The 24,730-nt window shown below is 41.8% G+C and overlaps 1 protein-coding gene and 1 pseudogene across 1 annotated transcript in view; both read right to left on the bottom strand.

Annotated features, from left to right (window-relative positions):
- PREP (prolyl endopeptidase) overlaps window positions 1-24,730 on the bottom strand; it is a 134,653-nt gene that overhangs the window by 4,141 nt on the left and 105,782 nt on the right. The window contains exons 11-12 of the mRNA XM_011952868.1: window positions 5,523-5,659; window positions 2,210-2,304 (exon numbers count right to left, since the gene is read on the bottom strand). Coding sequence (XP_011808258.1) covers window positions 2,210-2,304; window positions 5,523-5,659 — 232 coding nt within the window. The remainder of the gene's footprint in view (window positions 1-2,209; window positions 2,305-5,522; window positions 5,660-24,730) is intronic.
- On the bottom strand, window positions 17,229-17,591 carry LOC105519496 (annotated as a pseudogene).

Raw genomic sequence — 24,730 nt, 5'->3', positions numbered from 1 at the left:
ACAAATTACTTGGAGAAACATTTACAGGGCCATGAAATGTCTATAAGTAAAGGCCCAAAGTCAAAAGCATGTCCTCAAAGGAAGAGATGTCTGAAATAACTGCCTTTGAAATGAACAAAGACACAGACACAGATCTAATTAGATATTTGAGATTAACCACTTCTGCTGAAATTTAATTAAAGATAAAGCAGTGCTACTGAAATGTTTCTCATATCAAAACAAATGTTAAGATTTCAGTAAGAAATTACCAGTGAATTTAGAATAGCTAGGATTACTTAGTTACCGGAATAACAGTATTTTGGGTATATGACTATATTTTAAAAAGAGCATTAAATTTTAAAGTCAATTAACAGAATGGAATTCAGATTTACCAGTGTTATATCCTAGGCTATAACTGGAAAAGGTCTATTTCTGGTCCTTTCATCATGGCCTAAATTTCGAGGAAGTTTATAAATCAGTCTAAACATAGTCTACTGTTAGCCTTAACCAAGCTTGAACCTGCCTAATCCCAAGACTGGAAAATAACTTGGTTCTAATTAATAAAAGAATGAGAGAGCAGACTAGGAGCAAAGTTACTCTTCCCTATCAGAGGATGGTGGACATCTGATGACCAAAGGGGTTTTCTGGAGGAGAATCCAGTTCTTTCAGGAGAGGATCCCCGGATCAGGGGACCATGAGTAGGGGGTATGGTACATAAACTACGTACAACTTCAATAAGAAATCAGGTGAGTCAAGGGGTTCGGAATTGGCACACATACTCGGGATGTAGATCAAACATGGTATCCAGAAATTTTATCCTCTTATCACTCATCTTTTAGTATCAGTTTCACAGTATGATTTTAGTGTAAACTCTAATATCAGCTCAAATAAACTCTAATATCAAACTCTAATATCAGCATCAACTGCAATGAATTCTTTGCAGTTTCAAAGACAGTCACAGTCAGTAGTTTCTGGGGATGATACCTGGCAACGGTGGACCAGATGGCCAGCCAGGGGCACTCACTTTCACTAAGGGGCACTTGAGAAGTCTGCTGTCAGCCCCTGGGGTGCATGTTGGATGCCCAGGGGTCAGGCCTAAGCCTTTCCTGCATAGGAACAGGCCTAACAGGTACTTATGGAAATCTCTTTACAGGTTTATCCTCATGTTTGCTGATTTAATTTGATGAAAAAATTCCGGAGCCTCAGGCCTCAGGTTTGGGATGGCGTAGGAAACAGAAGGGAGGTACAGATATCTGAAGGGTGGTCTCTGATACTGAGGCGACCCCTCTCACGTAGAGCTGCTGACCAACCCCAAGCATTGGGGGCCATGCTGGGGTCAAGACTGGGGGAAGCACAGAGCTGGTGGAGGTGAAGGTGCTTTCCCATGTCCTCCCTCCCCCAAAGACACAGGAACAAGACAAGTGAAGAACCTCTCCAGACCACTGGTTAGTCTATGAATTCAATTTCAGATACACAAAAGCCTGGGTGAGGGGTGCTCCACATAGAAAGAAGTGGAACAGATGTGGTTTTAAAATACAGACGATCATTCAAAAAAATTGTGACCATCTGGGGTATCAAGTTGGGTATCAGTCAATCAGCTACAATACATGCTTCAGGAGGCCAGAGAATGGAGATGGAATAAAACTAGAAAAGAAAAATCACTGTTTTTATGTCTAAAACTCACGCACAATAGAGTCACAGCAGCAATGCTAGGAGGATGCGATTTCTCAGCAATGCCGGGAAGATCTCAGACAACCAGCAGGAGGATGCCCACACTGGGAACAGAAAGCTCCAAGATTGCTCCTTTCTCTTAAGAGAAAATGACCTGCCTTGACTTCTGTTTCAAGATAGTCAACTCATGCTAAACTATAAAAACAAGGCTAACAGGAGATGGAATAAATACCAAAAAGCTCTCCAAGATTCACTCCTGACAGTGATAATTAAAAACGCAACCTATGAGTTAAGCCCCAAAATAACAGGGAATGCTTCTGAAAAATATGTACTTCATCTATTTATTGTAACAAAGGAAAATAAAATCTGAAAAGAGTGAGCTGTTTTTAAGGGGGGGGGGGTGGTGCCTAAATGTGTCTGATAATATCCTTGTTTTTCACTCATCTAGCCAAAAAGCTTTCCTGCTTCTAACCCCCTCAGCTCATTCCAACAGGAAGGATGAGCAGAACCTTAGCTTTGATTATGTCAGACTTGTGTTTCTGTAGCGAAAACACCTCACCTTTATGCCACGTCTCTCCATATTCGCCACCTCCTCTGATGTTGGCCACTGCCAGGATACCGCCCATGTGTCTCACGAAAATAAGCCTGGAAACACTGAGAAGCAGTAGAAACAGTTAACCTTCCATTAACTGCCTAGTGAAGACCATGCTCTCTCTCCATCTCAAAAAAGTATATGCCCAACAACACTCTGAGTAATATCAGAATAGGAGCTTGACATTTCTTTTATTGCTTGATTAAAGTGAAAAATACATAACTGCCTATTACTACTTAACTGCAAAGCTAATATATATGTACATATTTTTTGAGACAGAGTCTCACTCTATCACCCAGGCTGGAGTGCAGTGACACAAACATGACTCACTGCAACCTCTACCTTCCGGGCTCAAGTGATCCTCCAGCCTCAGCCTCCTGAGTAGCTGGAATTACAGGTGTGTGACACCATGCCTGGCTAATTTTTGTATTTTTAGTAGAGACGGGGTTTTGCCAAGTTGGCCAGGCTGGTCTTGAATTCCTGATGTCAAGTGATCTGCCCGCTCTGGCCTCCCAAATTGCTGGGATTACAGGCGTGAACCACTGCGCTCAGGCAAAGCTAATATGTTTTCATGAGCATTCAGTGTCTCATTTTTCTACGTTGATAAATATTTCACTACACAATTCATAATCTAAACAGAGAAAAAAACAAAACACTGCCAGCCCAGGCATGAATGGTGCTGGGCTCACAGGAGGACCTGATAATAGTCCCTTTTATCATTTTTTGAGTAACTTTCTCCAAACTGTTTAAGTTGGAAAAAAGAAAAAGCTTTTTCTGGAACATGGATTTTTAAACATGTTTTCCAGTTCTACAGAAATTTCTATGGTAAATTAGCCAACACAGGGTGTGCAAGAGGTAAAGGAGATCAGGAATAGAGTTATCAGGGCTGGAGGATATTTTCTAAAGATAAGCAGAAGAAACTACAGCACAAATCCTCTAGGAAACAGCATTAAGTCCTTTGGAAAATTTGGATTGTTTCCCTCTTCTCTTTCCATGGTGACCCTAAAAGTACTGACATGCTGTTAATTAAAATTAACTGTGCTTTGAGAACTATTTCTGAGAACTGTGTCACTCTTTTAGTAACTGGGGAAACCATGGACTTCTACATACTGAAGGCTCTCAATGGTTTGAATGCTAATTTCCTGAGTATTGAGGATGAACAGGAAAGGTCAGATGAGTTAGGGCAGATGTATCAGACCACCCAACCACACCTTATTAGCCAAACTGATGTTTGATCACTTGGTCCTCTCTTCAAGATTTTCACGCATCTCTGATGGTCTCTCCTGAGACTATTATTAAATGCACTGGGTTCTGGGGTGAAAATGGCCCCAGGACTCATCTCTTGAATCCCAACGGGGCAAGCTTAATAAATGCTTGTTGCCCAAATGAACAAAGACAAGTGGTTTTAGCTACAGTAGATCCACTTGGGAATCAGTGTTGTCTTGATCCTGGCCCACCTGCTGGGACCAAGGGAATGGGGCTCGAGGTGACTCACTGTCCACTGATGAAGCACGCGTTCACTGCCCCAAACTCGAGCATCGCTGTGAGGTAAAACTGAACCCTGCATTTTAATACCTCGAGTGATATAAGGATTACGTTAATATAATATACCCCTACATTTATCGTCTTTTTTATTTTTATTTTTCAAGGGGCAAGGTTGCTCTAACTGAGGCTTGCATTCTTAGACTAATAATGTCAGAGAATAATATGGCATGTAATATTAACACATAGATATCAATGTGTTAATATTACATATTTGTTATTACAATCATAACAAATCTTGTTGCCTGGGAAACTTTGGAAAGAGATGGGAAGTCCCCATATCTGGAATGTTGCCTGGTATATGGAGCTGTCAATATAGAATGAATGAACAGCAACCGTTATGACACTTTTCTAACTAGTTTCCCTTCATTTGCTCATATGATGATGCTACATATATCTTTCGAAAATACTGTTCTACATTGTGATTTTACACAAAGCCTCCCATCAGCTCCTTGCTAACAAAAGGATAAATGCAAACTCTTCAGCCAGTTATTTGAGGTCCACAATTTCATTATAAATCACTTGAGGGCAGGCATCGTATTTCATACTTCATTAACTCTAAAATAATGAGCTTCTACAGATACTGAGTGCTCAAAACAAAGTACCAGTGCTCTTGTATTCAACTTCGGGACAGATGGTTGAATCTATTCTGAATTTATGTCCTGGTAGTCACCAGTCCATGAATCTCTTCCCAAACAGAAAAGATCCTGGATGAATCTATGAATCAGATTTCATATGGGGTTCTATTTAGAAGTTGGCTCAAAGCTAGTCTTGCTGGTGGGAACCTCCTTGTTTTTATTAAAAGTGCTCAAAGCAAATTCCATTTTATACTAGCAATGGGATATTAAAATCAAGTTTGCAAATAACAAGATATTTATACCAACAATAGCAAACATATAAATGTAGAATTTTCTCCCTGAACGTAGTTATCTGGGAAATAATCACAGAAACAGCACACAACAGTCTAAAATAGATGATGTAACAGAGTACACAGAAAACATTTATGGCTGAACGTTAAGACAGTCTATTTTAAGACTCTGCTGGTGAAAAATATCATCAGCTAAGAAATCATTCCCTCTGAAGAGAATACTGAAGGTAGTGTGGTGGCAGCAAATGACAAACACTGAAGAAAGGAGCTTCCTTTAAGACCCTGATTAATACTAATCTTCTGTAGTCATGCAGCCATAGCCTCCCTATCCAGTTCCCAAACAACCTATTACACTGAGGACATTTTTGGTTTTTCAAGATTAGCTTGTAAATAATCCTTCAATTCCTGGTCAAAAATTCAGATAGTTAACACATAATCCTGCCCATCTATGAAAACAAGCAGCAAGAATTTTCCAGAACTATATTTTATTTGAGATGGAGTTTCGTTCTTGTTGCCCAGGCTGGAGTGTGGTGGCGTGATCTTGGCTCACTGCAACCTCTGCCTCCTGGGTTCAAGTGATGATTCTCTTGCCTTAGCCTCCCGAGTAGCTGGGATTACAGGCATCCGCCACCACGTCCAGTAATATTTTTGGTATTTTTAGTAGATATAGGGTTTCACTACGTTGGCCCGGCTGGTCTTGAACTCCTGACCCTCAGGTGATCTGCCCGCCTTAGCCTCCCATTATAGGTGTGAACCACCACGCCTGGCCAGTAATGTATTTTAGAAAGTTGATTTAGTAGAGCACTCTGGTTTGTTTCCACTATATGGAGAAGATCAAATACTAGCACTCTGAGCGTGTTCTGAGCTCACCTGTAGTTGGGTGTGATGGATATGTTGAAGCCGCCATAGCCGTATAAGAAAGCGGGATGAGAGCCGTCCAATTTTATGCCTTTTTTATGCACAATGAACATGGGAATCTTCGTACCATCCTTGCTAGGGAAGAAAATCTAGAACATAAGAAAGCAGAATCTAAGATTTAGCGTTACTTAGTAAATACTGCATGCTTTTAAATGGGAAAGATAGTAAATTCTCTCTTTATAATGTACAGTAGCACAGTGAAAACCTGGCACCTCTAAAGGGCTATTTGGTGAAGCATCTTTCAGTTTTTATGGAGAGAATACAGAGCAGTTTAAAGAGCCTGCATTTGAAAACAGGGAGACCTGCATTGGAATTCTTACTCCACAACTATCTTGCAGGATGCCCTTCACATATCATTTATCCTCTCCCAGCCTCAATTCCGCATCCCCACATGTGGCCATTGTGCCCACCTCTCTGGGCCTTCCTGAGGCACACAGAAAACAGGCTCTCCATTCTCTGCTCCTTCTCCCTCTCAGTGCTGGGAGGGGCAGATTTGCCATCCTGCCAAGCAACTCAATCTAGTGAGGCTTGTATTCCAGAAAACAAATTTCATATTCAACTTCCTCTCTAAATGTTAAGATGCTCGACGTCATTTTTCTATGCTGAACTACTAAACAAATGCTAGCAGCAACAAAACTTATTTGCTTAGAAAGCTGATGAGGAAAAACATAGAAATCCTATTATTCCTAGTTAAACAAAGACCCTTCTCTCCACTATTGATAATTAAGGTTCATAAAGCCTTCTTGAATCTGGGCTACCTCTGGCAAGTTCAAAGTCAACATCTCCATATCCTTTTGGATAAAGGTTTAAAAAAAAAAGGCATAAGGAAGGGAACATTAAAAGTTAGTCAACTGATAAGCCACAGAATAAATAAGCCTCAAAAAGCTGATAATGCTTTTTTTCCCGAAAGGAAAGCTGTGAATAGCTTTCTCTTTGTGTAAACATGGTGTTTTTACCCCCAAACAACCCCTGGAAAGTGCCCCAGTTTGGAATCATCTTGTTGACCTTATGTTCCAGTCACGGGCATAAGCCTTTACACTTCATGTGACCTGGAGCCACATTTTATCCATAACTTTTTAAGGTAGCAGTTCTGTTGCGCAAAGTTGCCACAAAGTCCATAGAAATAACCATGGGGAGGGGGAGGTGTGTGGAGGGGGAGAATGGGCAGGGATGCAGATTTAGAGATAGGAGTTACAGGACCATGATAAATGCCTGCAATCTGGTAGTTTTCTGAAACCTGCCAAGAAACAGTAATATAAAAAGCATGTTTCGGACTCTGCAGAGAAATACTGAGAGATACATTTAAATTTGGCATCTGAGGAATCATGGAGAATACTCTTCAGAGTTCAAAATTATCAGAGGGAATACAGTTTTATTTCAAGTTATTTAGTGCCAGTTAGCAGCCACCAATAGAATGTAACTGTGTGGGTAGGTACAAGTAAACACGGAGTAAGAGGAACAAGTTCCAAGGGACTGGCTGGGATTAGTGAGCTAAAATACACAGCCTTCAACTCAACTCAAGAGTTAGAATTCAGAGCACTATACCCACAGAGGCAACAGCATCAATGAGCAAGCGAGCAAACCATCTCACATGATGCTACCTTCACTGAATCATCTGTTCAAAAACTCAAATTCCCTCCAACTACCCCCAGCTTCTCATCTAGTTTCAAATCCAGGTGCAGCTCAACTCTCCCCAGGCTGACCCCTTCTCATGTACCCTGATCTTCATGCAGCCAGCTGGACTGATACACTCCTCATCCTGGCTAACTGACTCTCAGACTCTCCATCATTCCCAAAGTGCTCTATCTCTTGATGCTTCATGACAATTCAACTTCCTCCTCCCATATCACTTTTCTTGCTACCATCTGTAAGATTTCTAGTACCTGAAAGCCAGCCTGCAACTCACTTATCTGACTCCAGGACAAAGGCATCCTTGGAGAATACCACTGAAAGCACAAAGTTCCCATTATCCCCGTAGTTGCAGAAATATATCCAAGCTTTAAGTTGGTGTGGTTCTAATGTTAAAAACAATATTTTGAACGCAGTCCAAAATGAAAGAACACTGTGAAGATGACTTAGTTGCGGGCAAGAAGACTCCTTACAGGAAGTTTCTGTATTTTAGTCTTGAAATAAACATACAGGCATACCTTGGAGATATACTGAGTTTTTGGTTCCAGACAACCACAATAAAGCAAATAAGGCTATAGTTGACATACATTCCTCTGATGGATCTGGATAAAGTAAATTGAAAACCTTCTAGAAAGGATTCACCATTCTAGATACCATGAAGAACATTCATGATTCAAGGGAGGTCAGAATATCTGCATTAATAGGAGTTTGAAAGAAGTGATTGTAACGCTCACGGATGATTCCGAAGGGTTCAAGATTTCAGTGGAGGAAGTCACTGCATATGTGGTAGAAATAGCAAGAGAATGAGAATTAGAAGTGGAGCCTGCATATGTGATTGAACTGCTGAAATCTCACGATAAAACCTGAAGTTCAAAAAATCAAATTCCCTCCAACTACCACCAGCGAGACCAGCCTAGACAACATGACATGGCAAAACGCTGTGCCTACTAAAAACACAAGCTGGGTGTGGTGGCGTGTGCCTGTAATCTCAGCTCCTCAGGAGGCTGAGGCAGAAGAATAGCTTGAATCCGGGAGGCAGAGATTGCAGTGAGCTGAGATGGTGCCACTGCACTCCAGCCTGGGTGACAGAGTGAGGCTCTGTCTCCAAAAAACACCATAATAACAAAACATGAAGAAAAGGCTGGCGGGGTGGCTCACACCTGCAATCCCAGCACTTTGGGAGGACAAGGCAGGAGCATCACCTGAGGTCAGGAGTTCAAGACCAACCTGGTCAACATGGAGAAACCCTGTCTCAACTAAAAATACAAAAAAATTAGCTGGGCGTGGTGGCGGGCACCTGTAATCCCAGCTACTTCAGGAGACTGAGGCAGGAGAATTGCCTGAATCCAGGAGGTGGGGGTTGCAGTGAGCAGAGATCTGGCCATTGTACTCCAGCTTGAGCGAAACTGTCTCAAAAAAAAAAAAAAAGAAAAGAAAAAAGCCCATGAAGAAAGGAGTATGTGAAGAGACTGGGAACTTTTTTTTTTTTTTTATCAGTAGGAGAGTCTGTCATTTGCTAGTGGGCACCAGCTTGACTGGAGACATTTGATCTAGATTTGATTATGAAATTCACTTGCAAATCCCAGGTTTTCCAGGACAAAGAGCGAGTGTATGTAGCTCTCATCCTTGCCTCGGCTATGAGGAGCCATCTTCTTAGGGAATTGCGACTTGGAGAAATATAAATGGGTCACTATAAATTATGTCAATGAAAACTAACAAACCTAAAAGGTCTACCTGGTTCTTGAGGGCTTTTTATATGAACTGTTTTTTTTGTAAGGGACACAAATTAATATCAACTAAAACCAGACGTTTTCCCAGAATTCTTGATTATTTTATTTTATTTTATTTTTTTTCAAACTCCTTTCATCCCTTTAAGTTTTTTTATTTTATTTTATTTTATTTTATTTTATTTTATTTTTATTATACTTTAAGTTCTAGGGTACATGTGCATAGCGTGCAGATCATTTTAATACAAGTCTCTATACTTCTCTTTACCTGGGTCTCCTGTGATTTCCCTCAGTGACTAACAGTGAAGCCTGTCCAGTATCCTCACCTTAGAGATGCCTGAATGCCTCAACACCAAGACTTTAGTTTCCACCCTACCCTAGCTGCTGGTTCCCTCCAATGTTTGCTGTGTGTCTATTATGTGCCAGGGACTGCACTCAGCCCTGGAGATGTAAAGAAGGTGAGATGCATAATCCCTGCCCTCATGGGACTTAAGAGTCTCCTGAGACAAACCAACAGCATGATATTCACCCATCACCTTGGTTACACCTTGGCCCTTAGAGCCTGAATTTCTTCTGCAAGGAACTAGGACAACCCTCCTTGTGGCTCCAACTTGCTCTTTTGCCACTTCTGTCATTTCCTTACCCCTGGGGTATCTGCCTTTATTTTTTAAAAAAACTCTTATGAAGACATTCAGTTCTTTATATTCTCTCAGGCTGTCAGCATTGCTTGGGCTTTCCTGGCCCAGCTTGGGACCCCTGGGCAGCTCTTTAAATGTCACTAAGTCCGGAACTCCTCTAATTCTGACCCAAACCCACGGGATTCCTTCTCCTCCCCTGGGCTGCTGGACACTCAGGAAATGGCAACTTGCTTCATTACAAATGAAGTCTTGAACTCAGCTGGCTCTGAACTTACGTCTTACGTCTTTTCCTTCCTCAGTGTCTTCCATCTTTCCCCACCTAAATCAATTCAAGAGTAGTTTCCAATGTCTTCTCCTTTTTTTTTTTTTTCATTTCTGACAGCACCATTTGCATCCCTACTCTCTGCCTCTGGCCTTGCCTATCCCTCATAGGGTCCATCTGCTTGTAGCTCCTGGTAAAGTTAGTTTCTGCTAACTTCATTCAGTCTCTGCAACCCCAGAGAAAGGAGGATCGCCCTGTCTTGATTCCATTCCTCACTGCCTCCACTACTACTGTGCTCTTTCAATTATTAATTTTTGTTTTTTGTATTTTTTCCCTTTGGCATACAGCTAGACTCAAATTTCTCCTATCCTAGCCAACAAAACCTTATGTATCACCCTGTCTGCCTCTTAAGCTACATCTCCATCTTCCTAATCATTAATCCCGAGTACCCCATACTCACAGCTCACCACTTTCCCACCCCATTGATTCCCATCCCCATCCCTGCTCTTTCCAAGGTCATCAATGAACGTTTCTGTCTTTCTCGTTGCCTCTCCATCCCTGCCTCTACCCTGTTGGTATATGTCCTTCCCAACATTTTCATGGGTGTATAGAGACACACCTATTTACATGTTCAAATACACATAGGGGTTATTATTAGTGATAAATGAGATCGGGCTAATATTGGGCTATGATTCATTCTCCCTCTTCACATAGCAATTTATCATGGAATTCTTTTCAGAGTAAAACACCCAGATTTACCTCTTTTTAAAAATGGCTGCCTAATATTTCATTCTATGGATGCACACACATTTAACCATTTTCTCACTGATATTTAGGTTATTCTTTATGTTCTGTGATTGTTAATGATGCAATAAATCCCTTTTAGATAAATCTGGTATTCTCATGGAATGATTTCTATATGATATATTCTTAGACATGAGACTGCTAAATCAAAGTATACATACACTCAAAAATTCAATAAATCTGGACCAAATATTCTCAAGGAGGACTGGACAACTTAGGTGCCCAGTGACAATGTCTGCCTAAGTGTCCATGCCTCATCAGTAGTGGATGTTAAAATGGATTTTAATTTTTACTAGTCTAACAGGCAAACACTGCCATTTCCTTATTGTATTTTTTTATTAGCAAACATTTTCATAGTCATTTTATATTTTGTCCTTGGAGAACAAAGTATACCTGCTCTTTTATTCTGTTACTTCTCCTTTCTGATTACAGAAATTTATCTTACACTAAAGGGTAGTAACCTTTTTTCTATCATGCTTTGTTTATATGTTGTCCCAGTACACCACCAGTTGTTGTTTTTTTTTGTTTAACTTTCTCTGTGGTGTCTTGAGATGCAAGAAGGTGTTAATATTTATGTACCCAAATATCTGTTTTTCCTTTTCAGCTTCCTAGCTTATAAAACATTCTCGACCCCAAGTTATAAAAATATTTGTCTATAATTTCATCTTGATTTTTTACATTTATATTTTATGTTTACATATGGTCTGGGATCTAACTACTTTTTCCCAAATGGCCAACTATTAGACACCATTTATTGGAGAATCTGTTCTTTCTCTTTCTCGCATTGTTCAGAAATGACATTATTGAATAGTTCCTTTCCAGGCCTCATCCCTTTCAATCCCTATATGGCAACTGTTTCTTTGGCTTCCTGGGTGGAGTATTTCTCTGGTTCTTTTACATTCCTTGAAATCTTTTTCAACCTTCCTAATTGATCCATTATTACCTCCTCTTCCTCCTGTTTTGCAATTTTCTATACTTGGCTGTCTCCTTTCTCTTTTCAAATTCCCTCTTTGCCATCTCAGAGAACTCCAACAATCTGCTCTATGCAAAGGACCTCCATGTCCACATCTGCAAGGCCATAGCCAGATGTGTGTTTCCTGGAAGTCACCTGTGAGGGGCTGGTTAAGAAGCCGGTCAAGTTGCCTAGGCTATGGGGGTTCATGATCTCATGTGGTAGATGGCCTGTCCACATCTCCAAATCAATGTGCCCAGATACATGCTCCTCCATGGGCCTCTTACTTGGGCTAATAGCAACACTCTCTTCTCAGCCACCCTATTTTCAACCCTCAGGATCATCTTGTGCCAAGGCCCCTACACCCAGGCACCCACTTGGTCATTTAGTTTTACAAGCAAGTGTCTTCTCTGTCATTTGTACAGGCAAACCAGCTCAGAGCTTTCTACTTCACTAGCATCATGACCAACCAGTCTCCCTGACTCCTCTCATCGGCTACAGTGGAGTTCTGGTAGGAATATTAGAACCTTAAACTATTATTAGTAACATATAAAATGTCATTTATACATACATATAAGAGCCATTAGTGCTTGATAAGTAAACAGTTGCCAAAGCTTAAATGCACATGTTGTTTCTTTGCTTGGTAGTTTATTGCTACCACAGTACTCAGGTTCAAGGTAAACAAAATTACTTCCTTTTTCCCATACTGTAACCAATGAGAGAGCTGATAATACACCTCCATTCTTTCTGAGTGTCCACTGTGCACACAGTTCTGTCGTGGGATGCCAAAGCTTTTATGAGACCCTCAATGGACAGGAAGACAAAGTGCTCACATGGGATCTAACAGATGCCCACTTGAGTAATAGGAAAAGTCTGTCTGTCTTCCAGGGCTAACAGCTCATCATGTGAGGCAGACAGGGCCCTGTCTTCCTTCTTCTTGTCAACAGCAGAGTAAATGGGTTGTACAATAGATCCAGTTCAACAAGGAGCCTGGACCTGGCACCCCCTTTCTCCTTAACAGACTACAAGCACCACCAAAGAATCCACAATGAAGAGATAGATTGTCTTTGGAAGCACCGGTAAGATCTCATAAGCGGGACTATCTTGGAGTATACTGATATGAAGCCTTCATGACGGACACAGAAAATAAAACCAAACATTATGACAGTGATTCAAAACCACAGTTAGTTCTAAGCATTAGTGAGCCAGCCAGCAGCTGACCGAAGTTACACAGTAAATTAAGAAGCTGCTTTCCTTAATTTCATTTTCTTCTTCTTTAAACGTTAGACTCTATTGGTATCTTGGGCAGCTGGAGACGGTGGCCCCAGGCCCTGCTGTGAAGAAGCAGGCAGCCAAGGTGATGAATCACCTGAGAGAGACCCAAGAATGTTGGCACTTGCAGGACATCCAACCCCAAGAGACCTCACCTGCTTTGTCAAGCGGCCCCACTACATCCAGCTGCGGTGACAAAGGGCTGTCCTCTAAACATGGCTGAAAGTGCCTCTGTGAGGAACCAGTTTGTCCAGGCCTTGGGCAGCAAAACAGCACTCAGCTGCCTAGGCTGGCCCACAGGTACTGACCAGAGACAGAGCAAGAGAAGAAGCGATGGCTGCTGGCCTGGGCTGAGAAGAAAGTTGCCGGCAAAGGGGAGGTCCCCACTGGAGACCACCTGTCCTTGGAGCAGCGGTTAACACTGTCGCTACCTTGTGGGAGAACAAGGTGGCTCAACTGGTGGTGACTGCACACGACATGGATCCTTTCCAGTAGGCTGTCTTCCCATCTGCCCTGTCTCATGAGGGGGGTTCCCTACTACGTCATAAAGGAATGGCCAGACCGGTACGTCTAGTCCACAGGGAGACCAGCACCAGTGCTGCCTGCATACAGGTTAACTGGGAAGACAATGGAGCTCTGGCTAAGCTGATGGAAACTACCAGGACCAGTTACAGCGATGGGTATGCTGAGATCACTGTCACCCGGGAGGCAATGTCTGGGGTCATAAATCTGCGGCTTACATTGCCAAGTGGTAAAAGGCAGAGAGGTCAAAGAACTTGCCACTAAACTGTATTAAATACATACTGCTGAGTTTCTGTACTTAATAAAAATTCTCCTTCAAAAAAAAAAAAAACAAACCCAAAAAACTTGAACTCTTCATTGTGCAGACACACAGCAGCATAACAATATTATTCCACATCCCAAACCAATAACATTAAGCACCACAAGGCTGTAAGGAACCACACCCTTCAAGAAGCCCACACTGATTCTTGATAGAGGGCTGAGAAGGGTATTTTCGGAGCAGTCACAAGACTGTACCACCTGGTAAACAAAGCTAGTGTCAGTTCTTTCTCAGCCCTGAGGATATAAGATAATAATCGTAAATTCTGGGACTTTAAAATGTTTCAGATATAAGGAGAGGTTGTCACTCCAGGCTTTCATCCAGCTAGCAGTCCTCTCTTATTTTACAAATGACAAAATAAGAGTCAAGAAGATAAAGGTAACTGCCAAGGGTTGGGTGTGGTGACTCATACTTGCAATCCCAGAACTTTGGGAGGCCAAGGTGGGCAGATCACTTGAGGACAGAAGTTCAAGACCAGCCTGGCCATCATGGCAAAACCCAGTGTCTACTAAAAATATAGAACTTAGCCAGGCATGGTGGAGGGCACCTGTAGTCCCAGCTATTCAGGAGGCTGAGGCACAAGAATCTCTTGAACCCAAGAGGCAGAAGTTGCGGTGAGCCGAGATTCCGTCATTGCACTCTAGCCCGGGCAACACAGCCAGACACTGTCTTTAAAAAAAAAAAAAAAAAGAAAAAACAAAAAACATACCCGACAAGGCAACACTGCCAGCTTATGGCAAGTTACTACCAAGGTCTCCCAAGTCCCTGGTTCAGTGTTTTTTTCCTACTATATCACAAAGTAATTAACTTCAAGTTATTACTTCCTTGTAAGTATCTTTATTGGGTGCAATTATGCAAAATGTTGAAAGTGTTAGAGCCTTTGGCATAGATTTAACATTCATTTCTTTCTTCCCCAAGACAATGACCACCCATCTCTAGGGAATCCAGGGGACAAATATCATTCTGCCAGAGATGCTATCCCTTTTCTGCTTTTTTTTTTTTTTTTTTTGAGACGGAATCTTGCTCTGTTGCCCAGGCTGGAGTGAAGTGGCATGATCTCAGCTCACTGCAGCCTCTGCCTCCTAGGTTCAAGCGATTCTCCTGCCTCAGCCTCCTGAGCAGCTGAGAATACAGGTGCACACCACCACACCCGGGTAATTTTGGTATTTTTAGTAGAGACAGGGTTTCACCATGTTGGCCAGGCTGGTCTCAATCTCCTGACCTTCAGTGATCTGTCCACCTCAACCTCCCAAAGTGCTGGGATTACAGACGTGAGCCACTGCACCCAGACTATTTTCATTATTTTCTTAAAAAGGAGACTCATTCAAGCATTTCAAAAGCGATATTCCAGATACAAGAGTGGCTGCTGTTACTATTTTAGCAAAATGAGTCAACTTAGAAAGATGATCCTTTTCCACACAGTCATTAGTGTTACCATCTTGAAGACAGATTATTAAAACAATAAAAATCCCACTACATCTTTCCATGGCCATTCTACTAAAAAAAAAAATCCATTTCAATAGTATTTTTTTAAGGCTTAACAGACACCATTCATTTCACAAATGAAAAAAATGCTTGAGCGAATCATAAAGCTATCCCAACTTTTTAAGTAATCAATTACATTTAAAGCAGCTTCTGATTTTGCACATTTAAAACCATATTCTAAGAATAATTGTTTAACAGATAAGAACTCACAGATCCTTGAGCTGAATGTTTTGCATTAAAAAAAAGGAAGAAACGGTGTACATTTATATAAAGTACATAAGTATAAAGTTTCACAAATCCCATCTCTGTTGTCAAGCACAACTTTCCAGAGGCATCACCAATGATAAAGCAGTTTAACTGTGGAAGCATGTTTTAGCACAAGATGGCAATCACTAAATACACATCTAGCTGCCTTAACATGCAAATCTGGTTTCAAAAAAAAAAAGAATATCTTCCTTTAAAGAAAAAAGAGAAGTAAGTATGACAAATCAATGGAACATTACTGTTCCTTCAAATGAATGACCGTAGTTGTGCAAAGATCACCTGTCTCTCTTGAAATTATTCTCCTTGAGATGCATACATTTAGTAACAAAATCAATTGTGTTAAGACACGCGAATGTGCAATCAGGTTCCTGAAAACAATCTTCAGTAACACATTTGATCCAGTTCAGATACTGTGCTATCTGAGGCAAATGCCAGGACTCCCATTATCGCCAGTCATGGGATGTGCTCATCTATGAAAGATGAAGGTAGGCTGCAAAGGGCAGCCCCTTCACACAGAAGAATGTCTGGTGATAGCAACTCCTGCCTAATTTTAGAGCCTGACAGATTTAAAGAAGAATGTTCATAAAAGGGTGTTGAGCTCCCCCTTTCTATCAGAGTTGACAGAGGCCACTTGTGTGGTCTGTGCTACATGTGCCAGATAAATCTGACAAGGAGCAGAACTGCTCTGAGTCCACAGGCAGCACGTAGAGGAATAAGACATTCCATTACCAAAAGAACTGGGCAGTAGGCAGGCAACCTCTGTGCTTCAGTTACCCTGTAAAATGAGCATATGAAGAACTTCCCAGGACTCAGAGGGAGGCAGTACATGTTTCTGTGCTGTACTAAGGTGAAAAATGCTAGCCTGGCATTAGAAGGTTGTCATCTTATCTATGTTCCAGGCATTTAACTTTTGGGGAGTGGAGAGGAGTTAAAGAGTCATCTTTGGGCAGAAAATATAGAAGGAAAGCCTATTCCAGACTGCTGTAGTTTTTCCAAGGATGGCTGGTCATTTTGGTAACACTGGGGATTTAAAAGCTCCCTTAGGATACCTCAATAACAGCAAAGTCTATCTATTTAAAATCTGTTTTAACTTTCAGTACATTTCTTGAGCACCAATAATGTGCTAAGTGCTATACTGATCATCTCTGCAGAAATTCAGCAGCTTTCTAAGGCTCAACCATCTGTTTTTTGGAATAATACGCCTTTTCCCAGTCTCAAACTGTGAAGCCAAAAGTGAAATAGAAAGTGGAAGTTCTGAACACAAGGAAAGAAGGGCAGCGATGGAGGCACAGCTGGATCTCGTGCTATGGCACTTTGATAAGTTTATTTGGATTTCAGCGGTAACCTGGTGTTTTGAGGTAGAAAGACACACAGGGCTATGACGAATAAATCTGACTTGATTGTAGAACATCAAAGCCATCTTCAGTTCCACTGGTCTGATCTCTTTGTAGCCAATGAAGACACACAGTCAGACATTTTCATTAAAAGTGAAGGAACCCTGCTACACGCGGAGGCCCAGAGAAAGCAGCTTCTGTTTTGGTACAGCCAGAAACTGCCCTGTAACATGGCTCATTGCAATGGGATTTAGGCTGCACATGAAAGGCATATGCTGTGTGTTTTGCTCCTGCATGAGAACCACATGATGAATCCATCATCAGGGGGTTATGAGTTCTGCATTGTTTGCCTTCAATAAATAATTGTTGAATGAATACAGAATTGCATATTAAATACACACTTTTCTTTTGTTTTCCTCAGCCAGTTCTCTTTTTTTGACAATGTGATGTTCAGGCCTTGATTGTCTACTTACACAGCGGGTACAGCCACTCCTTCCGCGGCTGCTTCTGCTTCTTCGTCTTCCGGTTCTCCTCGTGCTTGCTGGGCCAGTGGCACATGGCACATGTCTTCTCAGGCCGCAGGTCCAGGTGCTTGTACTTCTTGCCCTTGTAGAATTTCCTGAGGTTTTCTTTGTGTTGAGTCTGGTTAATTACGGTAAGAACACGAGCAATGGAATTCCGGATGACATGATCTTAGAGAGCTTGGAGGCTGGTGGTGACGCACGGCTGGGACTGCTCCACCTTCAGGTTGTCTACCTGTTTGAGCAGCTCCTCCTCCTTATTGCGAAGGTCCTGAGACTTGATCTTGGCCATTGCTGCACAGGCCGCCCCTGCCACCTGCTCCGAGGGCTAAATACTCTCTTTTTGATCCTCAAATACCTATACCAGCTTGCCTCAGGTCTGGAGCTCAAAGTCATTGTAGTTACCTCTCCCACACCATCTTATCCCTGCCTGCCTGCACAAGGGCCTTGGCTTCCAGGACTCCTGCTTCCAATCTGAGCACCTGTTACCAGATTAATCCATCTAAAACCTCCTTTTTAATCTAAGTCACTCTCCTATTCAAAAATGCCTCTCCATTCTCTACAAAATGAAGTCCATGTATGTATGTATTTACATATGTATGTATGTATATAAAGCAATTCTCATCCTCCTGGCTCAGCCTCCCGAGTAGCTAGGACTTCAGGCATGCACCACCACACGCAGCTAATTATTTATTTTTTGTAGAGACATGGGTCTCATTATGTTGCCCAGGATGGTCTCAACCTGCTAGCCTCAAGCAATCCTCCTGCCTGGGCCTCCCAAAGTGCTGGTGTGAACCACCAAACCCAGCCAAAGTCCACGTTTTAGACCAGCAATTAAAGCTCTCCACTCTCTGCCTTCAACTTCTCTCAGTTCTTCCCAACTTCAACCAGCCTCTCTAGCGATATTGCTGTTTCACACCTCCAGAGCCCCAATCCCAATGTCACATGCCTTTCTAGACCAAATCACGACTGAAAGAAAAAAATCTATTGGCTCTTAGAAGTTCACTTGTTTGACCTCCTCCTCCCCTACCCAATGCAGACACCCACAAAGCTACATCTCAGGCAGGTTCATCCTTTGCTTAAATATTTCTAGTAGCAAGAAAGAAACTTAAAACAGCACAAATGGCCATTCATTGCATTTTGGAGCCTCTCTGTTAGAAAGTTATTCCTTACCTGAAAACGTTAAAACAACCAAAACCAAAAGAAACAAAAGTTAGCCAAGGTTCTGGACTTAGTGACAGAACCTTGCAAGCTAATTATCAACTAAAGTTTCCATACATTTAAAAACAAATGTTAAAATACCTGCCAGTTAGTTTCTTTATTTTTCACAACAGAGTTTTCTTTAGTTCATACTTTGGTCAAAATTCACATTATCTATTTTACTTGACTTGTTTAAAACACTTATTTAGTTCTTACCATGTATGCAAGCCCAAGTCTAAGGGCTTTAAAAAATTCTTTCTCATTTTAATCCAAATATGAGGTCTATACAGTTGGCTCTCTATATCCACAGGATTCACACCTGCAGATTCAACCAACTGTGGATTGAAAAAAATTTTTTAAACCCAACAAAAAATAATAATACAATTAAAAATTTAAAAAACAGGATAGTATAACAACTATTTACATAGAGTTTACATTGTATTAGCTATTATACATAGTCTAGAGATAATTTAAAGTGTGTGGGAAGATGACCATAGGCTGTATGCAAATGCCGTGCCGTTTTATATAATGAACTTGAACATCCTCAGATTTTGGTATCCACAGAATGTTCTGGAACCAATCCCCCATGGGATGTACTATGAATACTCCCACTTTTCAGCTGGGGTCATTCTAACCCAGATAAATTGTTAAGTAAGGAACCCAAGTCATACATCTCGTAAATGATGGAGTCAGAATTTGAACCCAAGCTTTCTGGCTCCATGCTCCATGCTCTTAGCCACTGTAAAAAGGAAATCAGCCAATCCCCTCCCTGCTCCTCTGGGGGCCCCTCCTGAACTCTTCATGGCACTGTATTGTGGTCCCATGTGTCCCCATTCTAGGCCTGTGCATCTATTTGCCTTCGTATCCAGCATGGTACCCAGAAGACAGTAGGTGTTTAGAAAACATGCTAGATTAATACATAAATTAATGCCCAAACTACACCCTATATTTCAATTAAGTATCAGAAAAGGTAGTTTGATGGTGTTTCATTAAAAAAAAAATTTATACAAACAGAGCAGCCTACAGTCTTGCCTGAAAATGCTTGTAAGTTGAAAAATAATAAGATAAAATTAACTTTGGTTGAGGCACTTAAGAGATTACATAAGCTTTTTGAGGTCACAAATTTCCAACTTAATACTAATGAAAAATACTTAACATCTGACATATTCCTTATGTGTAGCTGTTAATCTATTAATTTAGCAATGCCAGGGCAGAGGAGCTTTATGGGCTCTTAAACTGGTTAGTTATGGTAATTTACTGCATGAGATTGCACCTGCATAACAAAAACCCAACAAGGATACGTGAAATCCATTTCAAATCCTCATTAACTCAAAACTACGGCAGACCACTTATTTGTTTTATTGCATTAGGTAGAAAAATAAAATTAATAACCAAAATGCTGGAAAGACAAACTGGTCAGAATGTTCATTAATAGAACAGAAGAGAACTGTGCACCTTAAAAATTTGTGGCTGGTAACTATTCACCCCTTAAAAGGGTGAACTATTAAAGACAGGCAGATGTTAGTGGGGAAAAAGCAGAGCAGTGTTTGTGCAAGCAAGCAGGTCATGACAGTGTACGGGATTAAATGGGACTGTATGAAGCTGAGTGTGGCCCCGAATTGAGGACAGCATCAACGGAAGTCCTAGAATCAGGAAGTTGGCATAACTGTTCAATATCATTTTTTGTTTTGCAAAGAGGTGGTCAATTAGAAGAGACTGAACTAGAGGTGTAGAGGCGGCATCACAAATAGCTACTGGGAAGCAACTCACTAGGGTGGTGGGAAAAACTGGGTGGGGACGGGGGGGGTGAAGGCAAATCACAAAGTTCAGGAATCCTGCTGTGAAGGTACAAGAACAAATTCTTTTTGATTTATATTCTGAACTTGGCTGTGTGAAATGTTTTATATTTGTGCAGTGGAGTAACAGTAGCAGAAATCTTACCAGTCAAATCATATATATCTTTTTTGATGGCCCAGACTGCCTCCCACCACTCTAGCCCCAGTGCTATCATCATAGACAGATTTTTGCATATTCGTTTCTAAACACAGAAATACACTTTTAATCTTATAGATACACTCTTTTCTTTCCCTTCTTTTTTTTTTTTTTGAGACAGGCTATCACTCTGTCACCCAGGCTGGAGTACAGTGGTACAATCATAGCTCACTTGCAGCCTCAAACTCCTGGACTCAAGGGATCCTTTTGCCTCCGTCTCCTGAGTAGCTGAGACTACAGGTATGTGCCACCATGCCTCGCTAATTTTAAAATTGTTTGTAGAGATGGGGTCTCACCTGTGTGTCCCAGGCTAGTCTCAAACTCCTGGGCTCAAATGATTATCCCGCCTTGGCCTCCCAATGTGCTGGGATTACAGGCGTGAGCCACCTTGCCCAGCCCTATATATACCTTTTTATTATCACCAGTAATCAAGAAAATGAAAGCTAAAGATGACTAACTGAATCATGTTCATGAAAGATTTAGAAAAGAACATGGTATACTTTAATGATAGACGGCATTCAGGATGGTGGATGGGGAATACTGATGATTATGAAGTACTGGGGTGCATACAGAAAGGCTGGCAACAAAGTCAGTACATGGAGTGCAATAGGTTTCATTTAGTGCATTTCAAGTAATATTTCTACTACCTGGTAATTAGCACACATGTCCTGGGCTGTAAGGAAACCCCTCATTCATGAGAAGCAGTTAGGCTTCCTGACCCCTCACATGGCCAATTCACTACTACCTGACATTCACTGGCTCCTCTCATAGTCAAATGCTCACAGCCAATCCCAACACTGCCCAATCTATATGCCCTGTGACTTCTCTGCAATACTACACCATCCTCCTTGAAACTCTTCTCCTCCGGCTTCTGTGATGCCAGCTTTTGTGGCTCCTCCTCCTCCTGTGTCCCTGAAACGTGAGCGTTCCTGGAGACTGTGGTCCTCTTCTCCCACTACACACACTGTTGGAGTTTTCAGCTGTGCCCATGGGCTCCTCCACCACCACCACCGCCCCGCCCTCACCACCCCCTTCACAACTTTCCCTGGAATGTGACTAATTCTCTAAGCACCTGGTACGTAGATGGCCTGATGTGAATCCTACACAGGCCCTTAAGGGTCTGGATCTGTCTCCCTTTCCAGGCTCACATGCTGTGGGGCTCCAACCAGTCTACTTGCTTTATCTGCAGCACTGTGAGGACACCTTTGCTTTCGTACAAGTGATTCATTTCCACCGGACTGGTGCCTTCTAATTCCAGGTTGCTGCATGCTTACAAATGTTTGGAAAGCTTTTACACAAGCTGACCAATAAAAAAGCAATTCTACTAACATGTAAATTCCACCGACCTAGTCCTTATTGTGTTTTATGAGACTCTGGGATCATTACTTTGGATTTATTTTCTTCAGACTCCGGATGCTTACAGCTTCATCCTTTTAGTGGCTTTTGGCTTTTCTAATATCATGTTTTTAAAAGTAGCTTATTTCTTGCATTCAACTTCCTTTCCCTTCTTTGCTTCTCAGTATTTGTATGAATTTTTATGTATGATTTGTGTTTTCTTCATTATTTGCTTCTTGTGCTCTTTCTGTCTGCCCAAAGCTCCTTTCCAGGAGGCCTTGTTTCCAAGAGCAGCCTTAGATACTGCTCCTTCTCCAGGTTCCCATAGAACCTGTGAGCAGCCTATTAATATGGTTTTCCCTCCACTGAATTGCTGCAAATACTTGATTACATCTCCATTTTCCCTAGTAAACTCTATCCTGCCTTATATTTCCAAAAATAATCATTTCACAGATATTTACTAAGCACACCACAGTGCTTAATAAATTATCTGTGAAATAATTACTTTTATTTGCTTAAGCAATCTTTTCACTCAGTCATTCTTTTTTTTTTTTTTGAGATGGAGTCTTGCTCTATTGCCCAGGCTGGGGTGCAGTGCCGTGATCTCGGCTTACCATAACTTCCACCTCCCGGGTTCAAGCGATTCTCCTGCCTCAGCCTTCTGAGTAGCTGGGATTACAGGCACCCACCACCACACCCGGCTAATTTTTGTATTCTTAGTAGAGACAGGGTTTCTCCATGTTGACCAGGCTGGCCTTGAACTCCTGACCTCAGGTGATCTGCCCGCCTCAGCCTCCCAAAGTGCTGGGATTACAGGTGTGAGCCACTGCGCCCAGCCACACTCAGTCATTCTTAGATGCTTACTGTGATTTCTCACTTGAAAGTGAAGAAGGAAAAGGAAATTGAATGCATGAAAGAAGCTATTTTTAAAAAGATGATGTTAAAAAAGCCAAAAGTCACTAAAAGGATGAAGATCTGATGGTCCAGAGTTTGGGGAAAAAAAAAAAAAAATACAAAGCAGTGATCCTAGATTCTCATAAAACACAATACGGAATGGGTCAACTGAATTTACATGCCAGTAGAACTTGTCTAAAAGATTTCCAAACCTCTGTACACATGCAACAACCTAGAGCTTGAGGGCTCCAGTAAAATAAAAGCATGCTAGGAAAACAGAAAAATTTACTTTGAAGCTCTGTAAGGGAGGCATAGTATTATTTTCTGTTTTGGTTATAAACTGTAGCCTAAAATAACTCTCACAGACTAGATAGCACAAAAAATTTCACAGAGGTAAAACTGGTAGTAAAACATTTATTTTCTGACAATATTTGTCCATTTCTAGCGGACAAATTACCCTACCAGAGGAGAGGGAGATGGTCCAACATAGAAATATTTTTTTAAAAAGAAATGTTTCACTTTTATAGGTTTCTGGCAACAACTAGATCATTTCAGACTCCATCTGTCACAACTGCTTTCATTCGTCAAGCATTTATACATAACTACTCTGTGTTCTGGACTCTGGGGACACAGCAGTGGGGAAAACCATATTCTAAAGGGGAGACAGACAAACACATGAATGAAACTCTAATGTCAGCTGGTGATGAGTGCAATGGAGATACGGGTAAGTGAGTGGGGAAGGGCTGCTACAGTACACAGGATGGAGAGGGAAGGAGTCTCTGATCCATGCAGAGTAAGTGACTCTGTATAGTACAAAGGATGGAGGGCCAGGAGTAGGGGCAGTCCAGGCAGAGGGGAGGGGTAGAGTGGGTGAGTACATGCATGTATGCCAAGCAAAGAAAGGAGGCCAGAGCGGCTGCAGCAGGGGGGTGAGGGAGAGTGGCAAGAGGGGGGTGAGGGAGAATGGCAAGAGATGAGTGAGGGAGAGGGCAGGGGCCAGGCTGGTGGGGTCTCATGGACATTGCTCAAGGCTGGTCAAACTGGCAGACAAATATGATCGTGAGGGCTAGGCTATTTATTAAGAAGCCACTTTATCCTATGAAAAAATGGCAGAGTCCCTACTGTTTTAGTTTTGATCTCAGGACTGACTGCCCTGCCTGCTAACACCGACCCCAGCCAGGATGTCAGCCCACTAATGCATCAAGAATGATACAAATCATTCCCCAAACTGACAGCAGCACAAGCTCTCAATATTGTGGGGGTAATGTGTTTACGCGATCTCGACTCACTGCAACCTCTGCCACCCGGGTTAAAGCAATTCTCCTGTCTCAGCCTCCCGAGTAGCTGGGACTACAGGCACGTGCCACCACACTTGGCTAATTTTTGTATTTTTAGTAGAGACAGGGTTTTGCCATGTTGGCCAGGCTGGAAAACAACTTTTTTATTTTTATTTTTAGTTGAAACTTAAGAAAAAATAAGTAAGCAGATGAAGAATTCAGGGCCTAAGAGGTCTCACAGAAGGAGAGCAAGGAGCTTGTGCTTGGATAACCTGCACTGATGCCCCAGGCACTCTTTTACATTTATTTTTGGTTTTTTATTATACTTTAAGTTCTAGGGTACATGTGCACAACGTGCAGGTTTGCTACATATGTATACATGTGCCATGTTGGTGTGCTGTACCCATTAACTCATCATTCACATTAGGTATCTCTCCTAATGATATCCCTCCCCCTACCCCATGACAGGCCCTGGTATGTAATGTTCCCCTTCCTGTGTCCAAGTGTTCTCATTGTTCAATTCCCACCTACAAGTGAGAACATGCGGTGTTTGGTTTTCTGTTCTTGTGATAATCTGCTGAGAATGATGGTTTCCACCTGCATCCATGTCCCTACAAAGGACACGAACTCATCCTTTTTTTATGGCTGCATAGTATTCCATGGTGTATATGTGCCACATTTTCTTAATCCAGTCTGTCACTGATGGACATTTGGGTTGATTCCAAGTCTTTGC

The sequence above is a fragment of the Colobus angolensis genome, unplaced genomic scaffold, assembly GCF_000951035.1.
Source record: "Colobus angolensis palliatus isolate OR3802 unplaced genomic scaffold, Cang.pa_1.0 Scaffold35, whole genome shotgun sequence".
Classification (NCBI taxonomy): domain Eukaryota; kingdom Metazoa; phylum Chordata; class Mammalia; order Primates; family Cercopithecidae; genus Colobus; species Colobus angolensis.
This window is presented reverse-complemented; position numbering and strand designations above follow the sequence as displayed.